We start from the raw sequence: 22,309 nt of genomic DNA, 5'->3' as shown, positions 1-22,309 counted from the left end.
ATCTAATGGTGGAATTATGATGCTGCTGAACCATCATATCGACAAGGGATTCTGGGAGTTGCCATTTAGCAAAAAACTCAGGACGGCCCCCTGACATTTAAATGGTGGTCGCCCAGTATAGTTTAAAGGGCTTGTTCACCTTTGCGTTAACACTTGGCATCATATAGAAGTTGCAATTGGATTAAATTTTTTTTATTATTTGTAGTTTTTGAGTCATTTATATTTTTATTCAGCTGTTCTTGCAATTTCAGCAATTTGGTTGCTAGGTTCAAAATTACCCTAGCAACCATGTATTGATTTGAATGAGAGACTGGAATATGAATAGGAGAGGGCCTGAATGAAAAAGATGAATACTAAAAAATGTAGCAATAACAATACATTTGTAGCCTTTTTATTAGATGGGGTCAGTGACCCCTATTTGAAAGCTGGAAAGAATCAAAAGAAAAGGCAAATCATTCAAAATCTATAAAATAAATAAGGGAGGCCAATTGTTAAAAGGGTGGGTGGTTCACCTTAAAGTTAACTTTTATTATGTTCTAGAACAGGCAATTCTAAGCAACTTTTCGGTTAGTTTTCTTTTTTTTTTTTTTTAATTCTTTGCAGCGTTCAAATGGGCGTAGCTGTCCCCTTCTAAAAAACAAATTCTCTTTAAGGCTACAAATGTATTGTTACTTTTTATTACTGATCCTTCTATTCAGACTGTCTTATTCAAATCAATGCATGGTTGCTAGTGTCATTTGGACCCTAGTTACCAGATTGCTTAAAATGCAAATTGAAGAGCTGCTGAATAAAAAGCTAAACTCAAAAACCTTCAATAATAAAAAATTAAAACAAATGCCAAATTAACTCAATATCACTCTCTACATCATACTAAAAGTTATCTCAAAGATGAACAACCCCTTTAAAGTAGTTTTTTAGGCTGATTTATTGAAAATGTCTGCAAAAACCCTACTAATTCCGCCCATCTCTTTCACTTTCTTCTGCCTCCTTTCCCAGGCTGTGCAGGGGAGCCAGAGGCACACTGCACTGTAGGATATGAGCCAATCAGCAGCTAGGCTGACCTGATAGGGAACTGAACCTGTTTGCTTGTCTGACTGCAGGGCTGTGATTGGCTGTTTCCCCCTGCTACTGTGCTTTTGGTTGGTGTTGTTAGGACACAACCACCCCACACAGAAAATTGATTTTACGGGGTCCAATAAAGGGGGCATTTTTGAAGATGGTAAATCTTTTCAGTCCCAAGTAAAACCAACACTGTATTATTGATACAAAATTAGTTTTCTATATGCTTCCTTTACTACACACGTTCCAATTACGATCTTTCTCGTTACCATTGTTTCGTAAAATGAGTGTGTATGGCCACCTTTACACTAGTCAGTGCTACTGCAATCAGACTTGCTTTGTGCTGTATTATAAAACATGACCTGACCTGCAGAATTTTTTTTTAGAGACTGCTGGTTCCATCGCTGCTTTCTCCTGGATGGTACTTGGTGCTTATCAGCAGTACATGCATGTGTGTGGCTGTTGGCGTGAGATCTCAGGCTTGTAATGAAGAAAGCCAGATCACCTGTCAAAATCATAGTTCATTCTAAGATTTTTTTTTTTTTTTTGTTTTTTTTTTTAGATTGTCTGATCGGTTATTTTCTAGTGCAATGGTATGTTTGTAAATGGTGGTCTAGGCTAGTATGAATGAACTTAATACCCCCAGGCTTTTCCTTTTGTCTGAATTCAGTGGTCAGCAAACAGATGATCCCCCTACTTTGTCTCAAAACATGCAAGTGGCAATATAAAGATGTGCCGTTCCATCAGGACAAGAATCGTTATTTATTTAGCAAGTGCCAACAGATTATACACTGCAGTTAAACAACCCTTTAAATTTTTCGGCACTGTACAGCAGAATATAAATACTTTATAAGTATAATACTTGAAGTTACTATAAAAGCATTTACATTCCTAGAACTTCCCCCTTAATTATACTGTGGCTTGAAACGTTAAAAGGGAATGCCACCCAAATAATGAGAATCGGTAGAGAGAATATGTACTTCTTAAGCTGGCCATAGACGCAAAATCTGATCATACAATCGAGGATTCGTACGATTTTCGGACCGTGTGTGGAGAGTCCCGACATTTTTCGTTCGGCGGATATCGTTTGTTTGGTCGATCAGACAGGATAAAAGATTTCTGTCGGCTGCGGGTAATATCTCTGCTTGTTTTGCCGATCGATTTTCAGAGGGAGGCTGTCACTAGCTTTGGTCGGACATAACTTTCGTCTAATTGCTGCCAGGGGCAGAACATCGTCTGATCTGTTCTTTTGTACTTTGATCGGGAGATGGGAAAGTCCGATTGTAAGATCGGATCTTTGCGTCTATGGCCAGCTTAAAGGGATACTGTCATGGGAAAAATTTTTTTTTTCAAAATGAATCAGTTAATAGCGCTGCTTCAGCAGAAAACAGATTTTTTTTGTATTCAATTTTGAAATCTGACATGGGGCTAGACATTTTGTCAATTTCCCAGCTGCCCCTGGACATGTGACTTGTGCCTGCACTTTAGGAGAGAAATGCTTTCTGGCAGGCTGCTGTTTTTCCTTCTCAATGAGACATGGGTTTTTACTATTGAGTGCTGTTCTTAGATCTACCAGGCAGCTGTTATCTTGTGTTAGGGAGCTGTTATCTGGTTACCTTCCCATTGTTCTTTTGTTTGGCTAACTGGGGGGGGGGGAAAGGAGGGGGTGATATCACTCCAACTTGCAGTACAGCAGTAAAGAGTGATTGAAGTTTATCAGAGCACAAGTCACATGACTTGGGGCAGCTGGGAAATTGACAATATGTCTAGCCCCATGTCAGATTTCAAAATTGAATATAAAAAAATCTGTTTACTCTTTTGAGAAATGGATTTCAGTGCAGAATTCTGCTGGAGCAGCACTATTAACTGATTCATTTTGAAAAAAATGCTTTTTCCCATGACAGTATCCCTTTAAGCAGGTTTCCTATTTACAATAACTGAAAATGGTGGTTTTAAAGTTATTTATTAATGTTATTGCAATTGTTAAGAGACAGCATGCTGCGTTTTCTTGCGCGCAGCGTGTGTTGAGAGACCAATGGAACAGATGGTTGTGTTTGGATCTGACAAAAACCCACATAGCTGCTGAAAACGCTTATGAATGCAATATATGTGTTTTTTCAGGGGACACTTCCTTTACCCCCTTAGGCTCACAGTGATCAGCAGTGAGCTTGCTGTATGAGCAGTATACCTATAAGTAAGTCTTAACATTTGCGCAGTGCCTTAAGTCTCACACTCTGTATGAGGTTTGCTATATCCACGTACTGACATAGGAAACATTGGGAATCTTCATCAATGACCAAAGTCAATCCCCCCCATCTGTTGAATCAGATATTTCTGTTAAAGGGGTTGTTCACCTTCAAAACACTTTTTTCACTTCCATTGTTTTTAGATTGTTCCTCTAAAAATTATTTTTAAAAATAGCCTCTTTATTGGAGCTCCCTATAGATGTTCTCTGGTCCCTGTCTGTGTTTCAAAAGAGGGGCGGGCGTGTCCTAACAGTCCCATGCCAGAAGCACAGTAGGAGGGGGACAGCCAATCACAGCCCTGAAGTCACACAAGCACAGATAGGCTTCAGTTCCCTGTCAGGTCCTGCTAGCTGCTGATTGGTTCCTGTTCTACAGTGCAGTGAGCTTAGAGCCCCTGCACAGCCTAGGAATTCAGGGAGAAGAGAAGGATTATTAGGGGTTTTTCAGAAATATTCAATAAATCAGCACTACTTTTTATTCACAATTCATCTATATCTAAATGAGTATAATGCACTGGTACAGTCGTATTTTTTACACAATATGTCTCCTTTAAAGTTGAATGTTCGTGTTTGGTGTTTGAGTCTGGCAGCTCAGTAATTCAGGTGCAGACTCTAAACTGTTACAATTTTGCAACATTTAGTTGATACATTTCTCAGCAGCATCTCTGGAGTATTAGTAACTATTGTATCAATTCTAACAGCTGCCTGTAATGAAACCCAGAGATTCTGCTCGGCAGGGACAAAGATAAGAAATATATCAACTAAATGTATCAATTTCTGAAGCAGCCCTCCCAGGGCTGCTTCAAAATGTGAAAAATGACACTTTACGCTTCAATATTAGAAAAAAGGTCACACATAGAAAATAGAAAGTCATTTGAAAAAGTCGTTATTTCTGGTGATCCATCTAGTTGTTTGAAGATGAACAACCCCTTTAAAACAAAATATTTCTGGCAGTTCATATAGTGTTTATGCACCTTTTTTAACATAAACCCAACTGAATGAGAAAAGGGGAGTTTGTTTTCTCTTTAACCTATGCACAGTGTTGATATTCCATTCAATGCTTCATTGTGGCAGATGTGTAGTGCAAGGTGTACAATTAAACTGCTTAAATTAATACATAGGGGTGAATGCATACAAAGTAGCGCTGTGCCTGAAACGTGTATTTAGTTACCTTTATAAAGACATGTTCCCCTTCAAAACTTTGAAATCATATTTGTAACCATTTAGTTTGATGCTTATCACAGTTTTATTCAGGTTTATAAGTGTGTATTACTAAAGGCAGTATTGCCCCCCCCAACTTGCCACTTGTTCCCACATAATCATTGTTCAAAATTGGCCAATCTGCATGGCTAAATCTTAGCCTATATGGCTAGGAATAAAAGTGATTGGCTAGCATGCAATGTTTTGATGTCCTTTGGGATGCATTGCCAAACAGGTTTGTTGCTTACCCGAAGGGCCCCAGTTTATGAGCATTCTGGATAACAATGTCCCATTCCTGTATTTCTAGTAACATGTATTAATAAAACTCCAAAATATTCTGTAGCATTGTATAATATGCGGCTGTATACATGCAGAAATGGTATCCGTTATCCAGAAAGCTCCGAATTATGGAAAGACTGTCTCCCATAGACTCCATTATAATAAAATAATCCAAATTTTTAAAAACAATTTCCTTTTTTTTCTCTAATAATAAAACAGTAGCTTGTACTTGATCCAAACCAAAATATAATTAATCCTTATTGGAATCAATCTTTTGTGTTTATGTAATGTTTACATGATTTTCTAGTAGATTTAAAGGGGTGTTTCACCTTTAAGGTAACTTTTAGGGGAATGCCCAATTCTAAGCAACTTTTAAATTGGTCTTCATTATTTTTTATAGTTATTTGTCTTTTTCTTCTGACGCTTTGAAATGGGCGTCGATGACCCCATCTAAAAAGCAAATACTCTATTGTTATTGCTACTTTTTAATTACTCCTCTTTCTATTCAGGTCCTTTCATATCCTTTCATATTCCAGTCTTTTGTTCATATCAGTGCATGGCTGCTAGGGGAATTTGAACCCTAGCAACCAGATTACCACAAACTGCAAATGGGAGAGCTGCTGAATAAAAAGCTTTACTCAAAAACTTTAAATAATAAAACATGAAAACCAATTTCAAATTGTCTTAGAATATCTCTCTACAATCATACTAAAAGTTCTCTAAGGTAAGCAACCCCTTTAAAGGAGAATTCAACCCTATAGTTAAAAAAAATCCCCTACCCACATACCCTACATTGACACCCCCTCCCTCCAGCCTAATTGTTACCTCGGACAAATGCCCCTAAGTCTTTACTTACGAAGCGGCTGAAGATGCCGCAGAGGGGTAATTAAAGACTTGGGGGCATTTGCCCGGGGTAACACTTAAGCTGGCCATAGACGCAAAGATTTGATTGTACAAATATCCATTTTGTATGATTTTCGGGCCATGTGTGGAGTGTCCCGACATTTTTCGTGCCATGGTGATTGGTCGATCCGACAGGTTAGAAAATTTCTGTTGGCTACCGACAATATCTCAGTATGTATTGCCGATCTGACGATATCAGTGAGAGATAGGGTTGCCATCCGTCTGGTATTTTACCGGCCTAGTCGGTAAAACACCTGCCAAGGCCGGTACCGATATATATTACAAATTTACCGGCAATGTAGCTGCCGGTAAATTTGTAATACCCTTAAAAAGACCCTTCGGCCCGCCCCCAATCCCCTGTAAACTTAGCTTGTCCTTCGGTTTTTGTCCTGGCCGTGCTGTGGACACGCCCATTTGCGGCACAACCCTGCCCCCTTTGACGGCATGCCACGCCCCTTTTGTACCCGCCCCCCACCAGCCGGAAATTTTTTTTGCAAAAGGTGGCAACCCTAGTGAGAGAGCTTTTATCTGATCTGTTCTTTTACTACTTTCTTTGATCTGAATGGTTAGTGGCAGGTCAGGAGATGTCACCGAACGATCGTTCGTCTGATATGAAGGAAAATCTGCACATCTATGGCCAGCTTTAGGCTGTGGGGAGGAGGGAGGGGGTCTATGTAGGGTAGGGGGGTAGGTTTTTTTTAACTTTAGCATTTAGTTCTCCTTTAAGGTATGAAGATCCAAATTATGGAAAAATCTGTTAGCTTGAAAACCCCAGGTCCTGAGCATTCTGGATAACCGGTTCCATACCTGTACAAGAAAATAAACAAAAAAAAAAAGCACATCCTGCCCAAAAGATAAAGAGATGATATTTAATATCTTTCTATGGACAATGTTGTCAGCATGGTAAATAACACCTTGTGGGTACAGCAGATTGCCTGTTTTTTTCCAGCAAATTTTCTGTTTTCCCATACTCTGTGCCTCCTCCGTGCATTCTCCATATTTGCTCTGTTTCCCCCAAAATAGCTTTCCCACAGAGAGAGATACTGTACTGGAACTTCCTTTTGCTTTATCTCTGAAATTGAATGCCAACTGTTCCGATAAGTCTGCCGGAGTGTTGCCATACTGCAACAACCCTGCTTATCTACTACACTACACTAAGAAGTGTATCCCTATGATAAGCTCTGCTGCTTTATATTTAGCCTTTCCACATTGACCAGCTTTTACCCTGTGTGCTTCCTATACAGCATGGATATGTATTCTAGTATTCGTTGGACAATTGTTTATTATTGTGCAAATGGTGTTTTCAGAAGAAATCCTTTAATCTTGCACGTTTCAATTAAAACGTATCTGTTGGAAAGTGAGGCTAAATAAATACACTGGCTGCTATAGTGTGTGTGTGTTTATTTAGCCTCACTTTCTCTCTCACATACAGTGTGTGGCAGGAATGCATGTCTGTGCATAGCAAAGTGCACACTAACAATAGCTGTGAGCTGCAGCCTGTCTGTATGCATATCTCCACTCTCTTATAGAAGGCATGTGCAGGGTTAAATAGGAGGGCGGGCTCCCATTCCTGCGATCCAATGAATATGAAGGCAAGGTGAGACTGACAGCTGGAGCCGTGGAGTGGGTGGATGAGATTAGACCGATCCTTCAGGCTTTGTTGAGGCAAAGAAGCCATTTTGGGATCTTGCAGCAGTGCCATAGAAAACACTGGCCACTTACAAACTTCTCCTTTGGAAATTGCCCCGACACCTCATGAACGGACTTGGGATATAGCAGATCCTGCTCACCAATGGGAAAATGCGCAGAAGCTGGATTTTAGAGACATAGGTTTGATTGCTTGTTGGTCCTTTCATTCAGAGCGACAAATGACGAGCTGTTTGTCCAGATTGATGTGGGCAAGTTATTAATAGTTCCTGCTCTTTGGTTGCTATGCTGGTTGGATAGTAATGCGCCGTACAGATTGCATATAAAAGCTTCAGTGCTGCTCCATTTATTAGTCCAATGGCTTCTGTACAGTCATATGGAGTCAATTCAGCAGCTGCTTTAAAGCAACAGGCACCTTTTGACAGTCTCGTGTGTGTGTTTTCCAAGTGGTTTGTTTTTGAATAACTTTGTGAATGTGTAAAACTAAATCTGTTCTTTATACAGGTATGTGCAACTTCACTGTGTGAATAAGCAAAGATTCCATTTCAGTACTAGTTGAACTAGCAGGGATAAATGTGGCATTTACCAAAACTCTTCCACGACCGGACAGGGGGATTCTGTACAAACAACCTGCTTTTGCCATTGTCCAGAATGTACCAAGTAAAGCCGGAGCCCTGTTCTTGTAATGGCTTTTTCCATTTACAGTAATGAATGATTTCGGAACAGTTCCTTAATGTAAACTTTAGCATGGAGCAATTCCCTGCTGGGTGATTATCCCTCTCTGCACAGGCTAATTGTGGCTAACCCTTTGGTTGCCAGCTCCTGTATACTAACGAGACCTGTCTGTGCTAAACTTTGGGATGTGTTTGCCTGTTTGTTCCTCCCCTGCGTTTTTCACTGCCGACAGTATTTCGTATCTTAACCTGTTTGATCAGTGGCCCCAGATGAAGTCTGACAGAACTTAAATTAAAAATCTATTATCCACAATCTTTTAATCACTCTTACTTTCCCTGTATTAAAAGGGATCGGCATAGAGATGCATTTTTGGGTTCCAACCCACATATTATTACAGTAATGGTTACATTTCTAAGCACAAGGTAATTGCTGTGCACTGTTGATCAGTAATTGAAATATTGAATTTCTCCTCACAAGAAGCAAGAGTGTAAAGATCCAAGCTGTACTTTGGTTATCATGGATTTTTATATTTACTTAGCAGGGCTTTGGGAAGCCAATGAGCAAGTTCCTTATCTGTCACTGAGAGTATAAATAAGCAAGTGGGAGGTAACTGACAAGGACTTAGAACTGAGCCACGTGCTCCGGGACTACACACTGGTCCTTCATTGTATTCTGTGACTGAATGTCACACATGTTAAGCGGCTTTCAGCGGTTAGTGTTGTCTAAATGTTTGCTTACTGCCCCCAACTTAAGGTCCCCATAGATGCGACGATTCTTCTTTGGTGAACGACCCATTTCAGCGCAGTCCGACCAATCCGTCAAATTATCGTGCGGTTAGTGGGATTCGAATGATCGTACGATTATTACGATTCTTCATTGTTTTCTTTTTTGACTTATCCAGATTTACAGAGTATAATGCAGCAGTTCTAAAGAATTTTGGGGAAGTAGATTCCGCATAAATATTCGGAAGGGATTTTTTACAGTGAGAGCTGTTAAGATGTGGAATTCTCTCCCTGAATCAGTTGTACAACTTTAAAAAGGGGTTGGATGTCTTTTTAGCAAGTGAGGGAATACAGGGTTATGGGAGATAGCTCATAGTACAATTTGATCCAGGGACTAGTCCGATTGCTATTTTGGAGTCGGGAAGGGATTTTTTCCCCTTCTGAGGCAAATTGGAGGGGCTTGAAATGTTTTTTTTTTGCCTTCCTCTGGATCAACCAGCAGTTAAGCAGGTAATAATAGAGTTAAAAGGTTAAACTTGAGGGATATGTCTTTTTTTCAACCTAACTTACTATGTAACTATGTTAGTATGTTTCCCATTTATTGTTTTGTTTAAATAATAGAGACAAGAGGAATCTGGGAATGTATACTATAGCAGATGGCAATGTTTTTAAGAAGGAATTATTGTTTTGTTACTGGGCAACACCAGATATCCAGTGAAAACCAGAAAACCGTTTAGAAGTGACTTTGCATGTTTGTATCACAGACCAAAACAAATCTATAGGAAGCTCAAATAAAGCTGCAAAACCATTTATGCCCAGATTTAAATCGGTAACCATATATTAAGTAAGGGTGACTTTTTTAAAAATGCGATAGGTCATCTGTCAAGCTGGCTAATTCTAGTAAATAGCAAACACTGCCTATATATCATCCAGGCATGATTTTTGCTTGTTTCCATTGGTTGGGAAGGCAGGTATGCCTGACCTCTATACATGAAACTTTCTATTAACTGTAAATGGAAATCGGTGACAGATATGTACATTGTTGTGTGTGATCATGTGGCATAAACCTAGGAATTTGTTTAAAAAGGAGAAAGGATGGCTTTATTCAACCTGAGGGGCCAGCTATCTTGGACAAATTTGCCGTTCATAACTACAGTAAAACTCCCATTTTACATCCCCTAATTTTAGGTTTTCCCTCATTTTACATAGTTCTTTTGTGGCCCCACCAATATATAATGCATATTTTACACCATTTTTTTCTGGTCCCCTGAAAAACGTAAAATGGGGGTTCTACTGTAGTTAATTCTAGTTAAACCTCCCATCAAGTCTGGCTGCATATTTGCTATCCCTGCACTAGAACATGTTCTTTAGGGGATAACCTCCGCACAATGATGAAAACTACATGTATATCACCTTTTGGGGTGTATCGTGCACATGAGCCAGATATTTAGAAATAAGAACAAATAAAAGGATGCCTGTGGTCTTAGTTGCCTGTTCTTGCCTCAGGTGCATGGACATATTTTTGTGCTGATACCCACCAGTTCATTTTCCTCCATTTTTATTTTCCAAAGTTTGACACAGAGAGATGTATGGTTATGAGAAATCAAACATAAAATGCTAGTGTATCATGTGCTGTGTTTGGTCTGTTGGACTGGACTGACTGTTATGCATTTTGTGTAGAAGGCTGTATAGTACAAGGGTGGGTAAGTCAGGAAACTATTCTGGATGCATTACAATGGTTCAGGTCATTCTATTTCTTTCTGTCCAGCAATTTATACTCTGCTTCTGCAAAGCATGCATCAACTGTATTTATATCCCTTGCACATACTCTCTAAAGCTGGCCATAGACGCAAAGATCTGATCGTACGAATTGAGGACAATTTTCGGACCGATGTGTAGAGTCCCGACATTTTTCGTCCGGCAGAAATTGGTAGTTTGGTCGATCGGACAGGTCAAAAGATTTCTGTCGCCTGCCGATAATATCTCTGCGTGTATTGCAGATCGTACGATTTTCAGAGGTAGACTTTCACTAGCTTTGGTCGGACATAACTTTCATACGATTGCTGTCAGAGGCAGAACATCGGCTTATCTGTTCTTTTGTACTTTATTTGATCAGAATGGTTAGTGGCAGGTCGGGAGATGGGAAATCATCGTACGATCAGACTTTCCCATCTCCCGACCTGCCACTAACCATTCTGATCAAATAAAGTCTATGGCCAACTCAATAGTCCTCCTATCTTTCCTGTCTTTCTTTCTACTATGTGCTGCTTTGTTGTTTAGCGCAAGGGTTAAATCTGTGCTAGCATTGAGTAGTTTCAGAAACACTCGTATTTTGCAAAATACTAGAAATTCTTATTTTAAGAAACTTTTCAGGAGACATTGATTAAACATTATGAAAGTTATTTGTAAATGTAGTTGCAATAGAAAGGCACTATTTGCCTGTCCTTGTCTGCACTGCTTGGTCTGTCTCTTGAGACAACGTTGCAGAAGTCGGCCTTGCATTTGCTGCTTCACAGGTCTGCTGGCTTCTGCTTCATTGTTTCATTAGTCAGAACCACCAGGGCAGAGAGGAGAGCGCGTCCAACAAATACAGTTTTCAATAGCCGCTATATGAGTAACTTTAAAACCATTGAACATATGTATGCTGGAAAGTTGTATAGGCAGAATTGTATTGGGTGAAGGTATTTTCATGCCATACACACAGCACTGCCTAGATACCAAAAATTAATTTTAATTCTCCCATAAGGCATCATCGGCAGAAACATGCAAATGACTCCTTTATGTCCCATGGGGCAGATTCCCTAAAGGGGAAGTGACTAACACTCGCGAAAATTCGCCAGCGTGACGGAACTTCGCTAGCGAAGGAGATAGATGCTAGCGTTGCATCGCACTCTTAACGCCAGGCAAATTTTGGCTCTGACGAACAGACATAACCCTGCAAATTCACTAAAATGCGGATTTTACTGAACATTACCTCATTCGCCAGACTTGCCTTCGTCAGCTTAGACCAGGCGAAGTGCAATGGAGTGCATAGGACTGCCTCATATTTTAGTGCAAAATCTTTCTAAGTCCCAAAAAACTTTTTTCTGAGAGCCTGCAAAGGTCCTTAAAGGACAAGGAAAGGCAAAAAAATAAAATCCCATTTTTACTTTCTTTAATGAAAAAGAAAACTTTCTCAAATATACTTTAATTAAAAAATGTGTACTGTTTTTATAAGAAACCTGACTGTATGCAGTGAAATTCTCCCTTCATTTACTGCTATGGATAGGAATTGTCAGACGGTCCCTAAATGCTAAACAGGGAAACAATCATACTTATGAACAGCAGGGGGAGCCCCCACCTTACTTCCCAGCCATGCAGAACTCAAGCAGCTTTGTTTATGACGATCCCTAAGCAGCCAAGACCACACTGAGCATGTGCAGGGTCAGGGTCAGGCAAAGATGTATAACAAAGTTACAAGATGGTGACCCCCTGTGGCCAACTTTGAAAGCATAAATCATTTGTTTGATTAGGCTTGTGGTGCAGTAAGTTCATGCTTATGTTTAGTATACAAAATAGAGCATTTCTAGCCTTATTCTATTTTAGACTTTCCTTGTCCTTTAATTTTTTTTTGGGAAAAGCAGGTCCTCTTCCCCCCCTCCCATTTTCTATTATATGGAACATAAACTATACATTCATGTGTAGGGCATTATAGCAACTCTATTTTATTTATTAAGGTTCCCTGGACTTGTGTAATGTATTTGCTGCAATATATATAGCTTTATAATTTCCGGCGTATGCAAAAGCGCATCTTCGCTTTGATTGCCGAAGTAACGCTAGCGAAAATCTGCCAGCTTTCGGCGCCCTGGACGCAACTTCGCACTTTAGGGAATTGCCGTTATCCTAGCGAACACGCCTGATGAATTTTTCGCCGGTTAGGGAATTTGCCCCTATGCGTCCAGAACTGCTGTATAGCATAGATACAGCCTAATGGTTCAGAGCCATATATCTTATCCTTTCCAAGGCATGTATGAACTTTATACTTGTAACGTGCAGCCTGCATATCTGTGTTTACTTCCAGTCTGCTGTCCTACATATTATCTTGTTTGGCCTGTGCAGAGCGAGGGACACAGGATTGTTCAGTTGTGAAATGCTGATGACTAAAGCTGGCCATAGATGTTGAGATTTTTAAAAGATCAGATCCTGATCATGAGACCACGATCTTCTCAGAACGATCGTACGAATTTACCATCAACTGAAAAGACCAATTTGCCAGGAAAACAAAGGGGAGCTGCCTGCTTGTCCCTGCAAACATAGATAGATTGCACTGGGACCGACAAAGATTTTTTGACCTGGCCGATCAATTTCCCAACAGATGTCGGCCGAAAAATCGTAAGATGTACGATCGTTCGAATCCCACTAACCGCACGATAATTTCGAAGGATTGGTCGGACTTCCCTAAAATCGGTCGTTCGGCAAGAAGAATCGTCGCGTCTATGGGGAGCTTAAGGCAGTTTGCATGATCATTATGTACCCATCACTCCTAGTCTGAAAATAATTATTCTTGTGAAAAGCTACAACCTGGCAGCAGACTGTTTACGGCTTTATGGCTGTCACATGTTTACATTTCTGCCTTTTCACATTAGCCAAAAGCATGTTGAACATGTGCCTAAAACAATCCCAAAGGAGAGCGGGGAAAAAACCACACTATTTTCAAATGTGTGACAAGTTGCCAGCATCTTGGTGATTCAGATTTTGTTTTGGGAGGGGTGTGCCTCTTTATTCCCGCTGGGGAGCTTGTGTTTCACATACAAAGCAGCTCTGTTTGCTTTTAACTTGCTTTACCAGAGCAAGGTTTTCTGTGTACTACATGCACTTTGTCACATATCGGGTGATGGGTAAGGGCACACACTAAGATTAGGCAAGATTTAGTTGCCCAGCGACAAATCCTCTTCTTCGGGCGACTAATATCCCCAAAAAGCCTTCCCACCGGCTTTAATCGAAATCACTAGTGGGATGGCACTCTGAGCGCTTCATTTTCTGAAGCTGCCCGAAGTTGCCTCACGAGGAAACTTCAGGCGACTTCGGAAAACGAAGCGATCAGAGTGCTATCCCGCCTGCGATTTAGATTCTAGCCGGCAGGAAGGCTTTACGGGGAAGAACTTTCATATTCACAATAGTTCCCCTTTAATGCACGTCTGTATGGCCCTTAAAAGGCTTAAGACGGGTCTGTTTGGAGCATGCACTGTAGCATTTAAACAACCAACATAAGGAAGCATTGTTAGACCTGAATTGTATACATTTATGCAGCACGTTCCTGTGCCTCAATATCAGGAAGTAATCATTCCTTTCCATTATACTTGTTGCAGTATGATCTAGAACGGTGAGAATGGATTATTCCCATCTTCATACCTATGCTCCCCCTCAGTGTCTGCCAGACAACACTGGGTATACCTATGCTCTCAGGTGAGAATCCTTGCTTTCAGCTGAATTCATGTTGTCATGTATCGGGCATAAATAGAACAGAAAAGAAAAATGTGTAATAAAATGGAACTATAAAATTGTAGTCTTGCAGATTTATAGATTATTTAACTGCTAGGCTCAGTGACCCCCATTTGAAAACTCGAAAGAGGCAGAAGGAAGCAAATCACTAAATTAAAACGGCAATGAAAGGTTGCTAATAATAGTAACTTCTATAACATACCAAAGGCTAACTTCCCTTTAGTTCAATGGAAGAATGTCATTTTATTTTGCTATAGGAACAATTCAATAGCTACAAAAACAGAAGATCTGCAAATAGTCTCAGAATGCCACTGACTATATTAAACTAAAGGGTAATTTAAAGGGGAACAACCCAATTAATTTCCACTTTACTGCAGTTGTCATTTTGATTGTACACCCATAGGTTACATTATTTATATTTTTACATTAAGTATGTCAATAATATTTAACCTCCTGTAACAGCAGTTATTTTGTATAGCTTTAGCATCAGTAGACCCCTTATAAGAAAGAGGGAGAGTCTGCGGCATCACAGTTGTGTTTTTCGGAGTTGCTTACAAACGTACCAGTGTGTCAGACAGCTGCTCTGTGAGCTGCACGTGTTCACCATTTGGAGAAGGCAAACAGATGTTTCATGGTAAATCTAAATGGCTCTTGTTTAGCAGAAGTGCTTAGTATAATAAAGGCATTGACATGGACTTTAGATATATTTCACTTGGCTCTAGACGTAGTGAAGGAGTTTAATGGAACGGTTCAATGTAAAAATACAAACTGGGTAAATAGTATGCGCAAAATAAAAAATGTTTCTAATGTACTGTAGTCAGCCAAAAAGTCATCTACAAAGGCTGGAGTGACTGGATGTCTAAAATAATAGTCTGTTACACTCCTTCCTGCTTTGCAGCTCTCTAACGCTGAGTCAGTCAGCGACTTTAAGGTGGGCAACATGGGACATAACTGTTCAGTGAGTTTGCATGTTTAGCATGCAGCTCAGATTCAAAAGCAAACATTTATGACCCCCCTAAGTCATTGATTGGTTACTGCCTGGTAACCAATCAGTGAAAACCAAGAGCGCTGCAAAGCAGGAAGTAGTGTTCTGGCTATTATGTTAGACATCCAATCACTCCAGCCTTTATACATTACATTTTTGGCTAACTAACTATATTAGAAACATGGTTTATGTTGCACAGCCTATCCATTTACCCAGTTTTTATTTTTATACTGAACAATTCCTTTAAAGTGATACGGACAGACTCCTTATCCATATGGATAAAAATCCATAGGAATGTGTCCATATTGCTGGGAGAGTTTAGACATAAATATTCCTATGCTGCCCAAACCCATCGCTTGCTTCTGTTCACAAGGGGAATGACACTTGTACAGACCACACTATTGGGGGTGGTGCAAACGTTTCATTCAAATGAAACCCTGTTTTAGCCTAGTAAATAAATGTGTAACTCATCCCAACATGGTCAAACAGGACCCAAAAGAAGCCATGTTCGGTAGAATCTTCTTTACTGCACACAATATATTTGAGATTTTAGTTTAAACAGGGATTTCATGTTCAAATACTATAGAAAAAAATACATACGGTAAATGATGCATGTGCCATAAGCCTTACAATGTGACTCAATGGGAGAATACTTGCAGAAAGTCAGTGTGTCACATATCTGTATGTTCAGACAACAGACCTTGGGGGGGGAAAAAGGGGCAATACATGGAGAAAAACCTGTTTTGCGCCCTACATTGAAAATGTTCATGATCTACTTGAAGGAATGCACATTCTTTGTTGGAGTGTTCTTCAGAACTGATCCCATTATGTTGTCTTTATTTAGTGTTACTTTCTGAAGGCCAATAGACATGTTCAATAGTTTAAACACTTGTTGCTTTTTAATGTTATAGCTCAAGCTATTCAACAGAAGCCCTCGATTTTGAGACGGTTCATAAATTGGCTCCGGTCTTTGATTCTCCCAGAATGTCGCGGCGCAGCCTTCGCTTGAAGACCAGCACAGGAAACTATGCTGATGATATTCTTAATGACAGCGCACTCTCTCAGAGGTAAGCTTTAGGATAAAAGGGGATTTATGTTGGGTAAGTGGGATTTATGCATTTAAATGTACAATGCAATCAAATGTTGTTTTTTCAATGTGTATTCATAGACCTTGATGGGGAAACCGTAGAATCCCTCTGTAGTGTATGGACACAAGAAGCTCCCATATTAATGCAATAGCAAGTTAGTTTTGTAATCTTGCAGAACTTATGATCACTGAATATACTCAAGAACAGTGTAATATTTCTAAGCAAGAATTCCGTGTATACCACCTGTGCTGGCCGTTAATGCTCATTGGGGCGACACGTGGCATTTTGCCAGAAAATGTGACTGCTAGAACACAACACATTGGACCTTTTGCATTGTTTGTTCACCTTTTAGTATGATGTAGAGTGATATTCTGAGACAAAATGCAAATTGGTCTTCATTTTTAATGTGTTTTTTGTGTTATTTAGCTTTTTATTCAGCAGCTCTCCAGTTTTCAGTTTCAGCAATCTGGTTGCTAGGGTTCAAATCACACTAGCAACCATGCATCAATTTGAATAAGAGACTGGAATATAATTAGGGGAGGGTCTGAATAGAAAGATCCGTAATAACAAGTAGCAATATTAATACATGTGTAACCTTACAGAGCATTTGTTTTTAGATGGGGTCAGTGACCCTCATCTGAAAGCTGGAAAGAGCCAAAAGAAGGCCAATAATTAAAAAAAAAAAAAAATTAAATAAATAAATAATGAAGACCAATTAAAAAGTTGCTTAGAATAACCAATTCTATAACATACTAAAAGTTAACTTAAAAATGAACCACCCCTTTAATTTAAAAGTCATGTAGGAAGCCTGCTAGTTGCTGCTTGTAACTCACTAGGAGAAGTGCTAGACATGCTGGGCATTATAAGTGCTAAAACATAAAACTGTGGCCCTGGCTACCACTCTGGTTGAAATTATCAAACTCTTTTCTAATTTAATTTGAAACGGTACAGGTGAGCATGCATACATGCATTTTATAAATGAACATTTGTAAATTAAAGGAGAAGCAAGCTATTTCTACAACACTTCTTCAGGTATGTAGTAATCTTAAAGGAAAACTATACCCCCCAAACAATGTAGGTCTCTATAAAAAGATATTGCATAAAACGGCTCATGTAAAATCCTGCTTTATGTAAATAAACCATTTTCATAATAATATACTTTTCTTGTAGTATGTGCCATTGGGTAATCATAAATAGAAAATTGCCATTTTAAAAAATAAGGGCCGCCCCCTGGGATCGTAGGATTCACTGTACTCACAAACATACCAACAAACCATACATGTTAGGTCACATGAGCCAATTAACAGACAGAGTTGTGTCTTTTGCTTCCACACTTCTTCCTGTTACAGTTAGAGTTGTAGTATTTCTGGTCAGGTGATCTCTGAGGCAGCACAGAGACCATCACAAAATGGTGGCTCAAGGCAAGAGATGTAAAAGGGCAATGTTTACTTAAATATATTTTCCAGTTTGGTAAAATTCTTTAATATGCCACTTAATATGATATGAACTATCTGTTGCTTAAGTGTTCATTTTGGGGGTATAGTTTTCCTTTAATAGCAAGAATGCTATTGTAGAAATGGGATCTAATTATCAGCTCATTCCTTTTTTGTCAGCACCACCTGCTGTGATGAAAAGCTGGCATTTGAGGGTCATATGGGTCTGTCCCATGACCCAGGCATTACCCCTGAATGCCAAACTTTAACTGCACCGGCTTTTAACGTAGAGAACTGCATGTGCTTCATGCCAAAGGTGAGGATGCAGCCTTCAAGAGTGGGACTGGTATAAGCACTTCTTGCAGCTGGGAATAAGTTTACTGCAAGATACTTGAGTTTAATTTAGTGGAGCAAACTGTTTATCTAAAAGTTCCTGCTATTTATTAAAGTAACGCAGCTGAATGTTTAACCCTCTATGTGCCACAGATGGAAAAATTTACAGTGCTGGTGTTAAACTACTAGCGCAGGAGCGCCTATACTTTACTAATGTGGAGTTTACTTCTAGTGATGTTGTCTCATTATGATCTACATCCATAAAAGCATTGCTAACATTCTGTTCCATGGGAAATTTTACTTAAATATTGACTTGTGAGAATATGTATATTGTTCTATTTAAACATGTATGTCTTATGTAACCTTAATATACTAAATATCTGAATGAAAAGCATGAACCAGGAGGGTGATTTAGACAAGCTGTTTGAATGTGTTTTGAGATCTACTGATCACCAGCTAAAGGTCTACTGGTAGATCCAGATTTTCCTATCAATTAAATTATTAATGTCCACATTACCTTTTAATCTTTAAATCACAACTTCCCATTCTGAACAATGCAATGGTGGATTCATATAACATTGACATATAGTTAAACCACTTTGTTTGTATATTATGCAAGTCTTTTTAAGGAAGTTAAGATGAGTATTTTGTTCCTCTCTCTGCAAATGTACATTTTTCTTCTACTTTCTCAATAAGAATTGTTTATTCTTTCCCAGATCTGTAAGGCAGCAACACAACAGCAGCAGACAGTCCTTGTCCAGCCATCATTCTGCATCAAGGAGATCTATAACAAATGCCTCCTTTCAGAGCAGCTTTAACTCTCAGATCGCTGACACCTCAGCAGTGTCCAGCATTTTAGATGCATCTTTAATTCGGGAACAGACTGAAGTGAGTTCCATATGGGGTAAGTGCAAGTCTAATGCTTACAGTCAAGTTATCTGCATAAAGAAACAAATATTTTTGCTTTATCTTGAAATCTATCCATAATATTCTGCCTGTATAAAATATCTATTTCGTGGTGCAGTCAGGTAGTTTTGCAATCATGGTACCTGGATATTTTGTCACTGAAACTTGTCCTGAGAAGAAGTATGGTGTCAACTGTTGTTCAAACAAACCTTTGGTGATTGCAACCAGAGTTCAATTTGTACTTCATCCGGCCACAGCATTTGTTTCCAAAGAGCCACTGACTTGTCTAGATGCTATTTCGCATTCCTCTTGTGGCCAGTAGTGTGTTAACGATCTGATTAGTAAAAGGTGACGACATGCCCATTAATTCATTGCTATCCCCTTATTTCTTACTTTAGAGTATATAACTTATACTATATTGAGATGTAAGTAACTTCATAAAATATTTTTCTTTCTCATTTCTAGGTCTTGATGACGAAGAATTGATGAAAGGTGAGTAGCATTTATAAACCCAGTTTTTTTCTTAAAATAAAACAATTTGTTAATCTTCCCTTATTTTGTGGTTACCAGATGGCAACACTACACTGATTCAATCCAATGGAGACTTTAATTCAGCAGAAACACAGACAACAATGATCAATGGCTATACGTGCAGTGACTGCAGCATTGTCTCTCAGAGAAATGATACTTTGACAGCGCGTTCTGCATCTTATTCTGCATCTGGAAATTTTCATGCAGCATCTGGAAGTGTGCACACAGCCTGTGGAAATTTACATGCAGGATCTGCAGTCACACATGCAGCAGCCTCTGGAACTGTACATTCGGGCTCTGCAAACGCACATTCAGCATCTTCAAGCATGCATACATCATCCACACAAGTTTACTCCAGGGACCGGAGCCAAAAAAACAGATCAAGTAAGATTACTGTTCTGCCGCTTACTTTCTTTCAAATTTTATTAGCTGCCAAGTATTGGCCATTTTGCACAGGAGCTGGTGCAAAATTGCATGCTGGGATTTGTAATCTCAGAACTAGTGATGAGCAAATCTGCCGTTTTACTTTGCCAAAAAAATAAATGAAATGGTGAAATTGCATGAAACGCATTTAAGTCAACGGGCGTTTTTTCTTGAGGCGACTTTTTTTTTCTCTCCAAATGCATTAGTCAATTGGCGTTGTTTTGTTATGACGACTTTTTTTTTCTCCAAATGCATTATTCAATTGCCATTTTTTTTATGGGCGGTTTTTTGTGGCAAAACTTCGCTGCATCTTTACACAAAAAAAGTTGGCACATGTCGAAATTCGGAATTTCAAACCGAATCCATGGCTGGCGATTAAATTTGCTCATTACTACTGAGAACAACTTGTGTTTCAGGATTTGCTTAAACCTAACTTGGCATTCTACCTCTAGCTGTAATTGTAAACTCAAACTGGTACCTGTGCCACAATGTTTTCTGCCCAAGCTTGCATTTTTTTTTAATTTTAATAACCAGTTTTGCAAGTGGGAAAATCGGTCAGTGGAAAACATACAGTTTGTATGTAGTAACCAGTCATTACAGATGGAGACGACCCCAAAATGTGTGCGGTATGCTATATTTCTGAAGAAATAATTGGACTCCTATATTTTTCCCCAACAGGAGAAATTCCTTTTTACATGCATAAGACCATGCTGCTGTTTAAAAATACTGCATCATCTCTAGGAACTTTGTTTGTGAGCCTGTTTCATATAGTTATGCTGAAGCTTGGTTATGACCTCAAAGGTACCCTGTTCTCTCATACCACTCGCATTAAATTCTTTGACTCTTGGTGTGGGGAAAAGGTGTCTTTGCTCGCACTGCTTTGGAATTTGTAATTCACCTTTTGGTGGGTTTGAATTGATATTTTGTTTTATGCATGATTTTGGGACGTGTGGGTCTTTAGTCACTTATTCCAATTTCAGTTTTGTGTACGGTCTATTTAGCCATGTTGTCTTGACATTTGTAGGAATCATGAACAATGTAAATCCATATTTTTTAGGTACTGGTGACGATGAGCGTGTTAATGATATGTATAAGCAAATGCAGTGTGTTGCCTACTTTCCTGTTTCTCAGGGTTAATGCAAAACCAGCCTTGTATGCTTTGTTTATGACCCTTTGTGTGTATGTTGCAGCTCATTTGAATTACAGTGGAAGTGTGAATGAGAGCGACTATTTAAAAGAGAACGCACTTCTCCGTATAAATGGAAAATCCCTGTGTAAGTATGGGGCTCATGCATGCACTCACCCCTAAAGGAACACAAGTCAAAAACAAGTGGCTCATGGGATATGGCATATACAGTATATCGTGGCATTCATATATATTTATGATATTGGAGAATTATTTATTTCTGTATTGCTGAGGTGTTTATAAATTGTTGCAACATTCACTAGTAAGAACCGTTTCAAGAAATGTCAAAAGTGAATCTTGGTCATTATTAATAGTTCTATGAAAGGCAAAATTAGTGGGGCTTTCCAGGCAGTGGTCCGATACACTTCTTTGCAGACAGCTGCTTTTCACCCCACTCTAGTGGGAAACATTAATGTCTAAGACATACTCTTGTGGCGGCAGGCTATAATAATACAACTTGTAAACACATCCCTGCAGACAGTTGGCTGCCATACTGCTAATCATCTTTCATTAACTAGTATGGCAAGCGTTTAGATCCAACAGCACTCTGGGTGCCATATGTCTTAAATTATAGAAAAAACAGTCATGGTAAATATTGTAGATCTGGAACTTTAAAGTAGAACCAAATCTTCAAAGCGTAGGACCGGGTATTCAATATGGTAGGAATGCTGAACATTATTTTTGGGGTGCTTTATGAGTACAGGGTCTTTGAAGATATGCCCTGTAGCTCCCCACTTTCTTTAATGATGATTTCACTGCACATATTCTGGGCTGCTGTGGGTTACCTGAGGTTAGGGACAGACTCACTATATACTGTGTGTATATTAATGTGTGTGTGTATATGTATGTGTGTCCACATACACACGCCGGCAATCACCTCCAAACAGTCAATTCAGCAGGTGCTAACCATTTAGTAAATCTGACAATTAGATCAATTAGTAAATCAGAAATTAGATGAAAGCTCCAAAACCAGTGCAATGTTCTTTAAAATTGAACAATAGTGTTTGTACCCTGCTTATAAGCTTTTCCACAAGTGTTAGGAGAAGGTGCAAATTTTTAATATGACAACCTATTGGAATTTTGTGTTTATTGTATTACTTGAAGATGGCCGAATAAGGCTAATCACTGATTAGTTGCAATGGGTTACTGCCAGGTACAGATTTTCTCCAGTGTTAATAAAATTTGTAGGCATTTTGTCTGGCCATGCAGTTAA

General features: G+C 39.2%; 1 protein-coding gene across 8 annotated transcripts in view; it reads left to right on the top strand.

Annotated features, from left to right (window-relative positions):
- Positions 1-22,309, top strand: part of sun1.S (Sad1 and UNC84 domain containing 1 S homeolog) — a 40,672-nt gene that overhangs the window by 210 nt on the left and 18,153 nt on the right. For 2 of the 8 annotated variants that reach the window (XM_041579278.1, XM_018239154.2), the window contains exons 1-8: positions 7,329-7,516; positions 14,079-14,175; positions 16,108-16,263; positions 18,767-18,954; positions 19,422-19,448; positions 19,527-19,871; positions 20,589-20,711; positions 21,101-21,184. In XM_041579278.1, the coding sequence (XP_041435212.1) occupies positions 14,099-14,175; positions 16,108-16,263; positions 18,767-18,954; positions 19,422-19,448; positions 19,527-19,871; positions 20,589-20,711; positions 21,101-21,184 (1,000 nt within the window). In that variant the 5' untranslated portion in view covers positions 7,329-7,516; positions 14,079-14,098. Of the gene's footprint in view, positions 1-7,326; positions 7,517-14,078; positions 14,176-14,689; positions 14,846-16,107; positions 16,264-18,766; positions 18,955-19,421; positions 19,449-19,526; positions 19,872-20,588; positions 20,712-21,100; positions 21,185-22,309 lie in introns of those variants that run through there. The other 6 variants (XM_018239152.2, XM_018239153.2, XM_041579276.1 and 3 more) reach the window with 5 other exon arrangements.

Source organism: Xenopus laevis, chromosome 9_10S (assembly GCF_017654675.1).
Source record: "Xenopus laevis strain J_2021 chromosome 9_10S, Xenopus_laevis_v10.1, whole genome shotgun sequence".
In the NCBI taxonomy this organism is placed as follows: domain Eukaryota; kingdom Metazoa; phylum Chordata; class Amphibia; order Anura; family Pipidae; genus Xenopus; species Xenopus laevis.
This window is presented reverse-complemented; position numbering and strand designations above follow the sequence as displayed.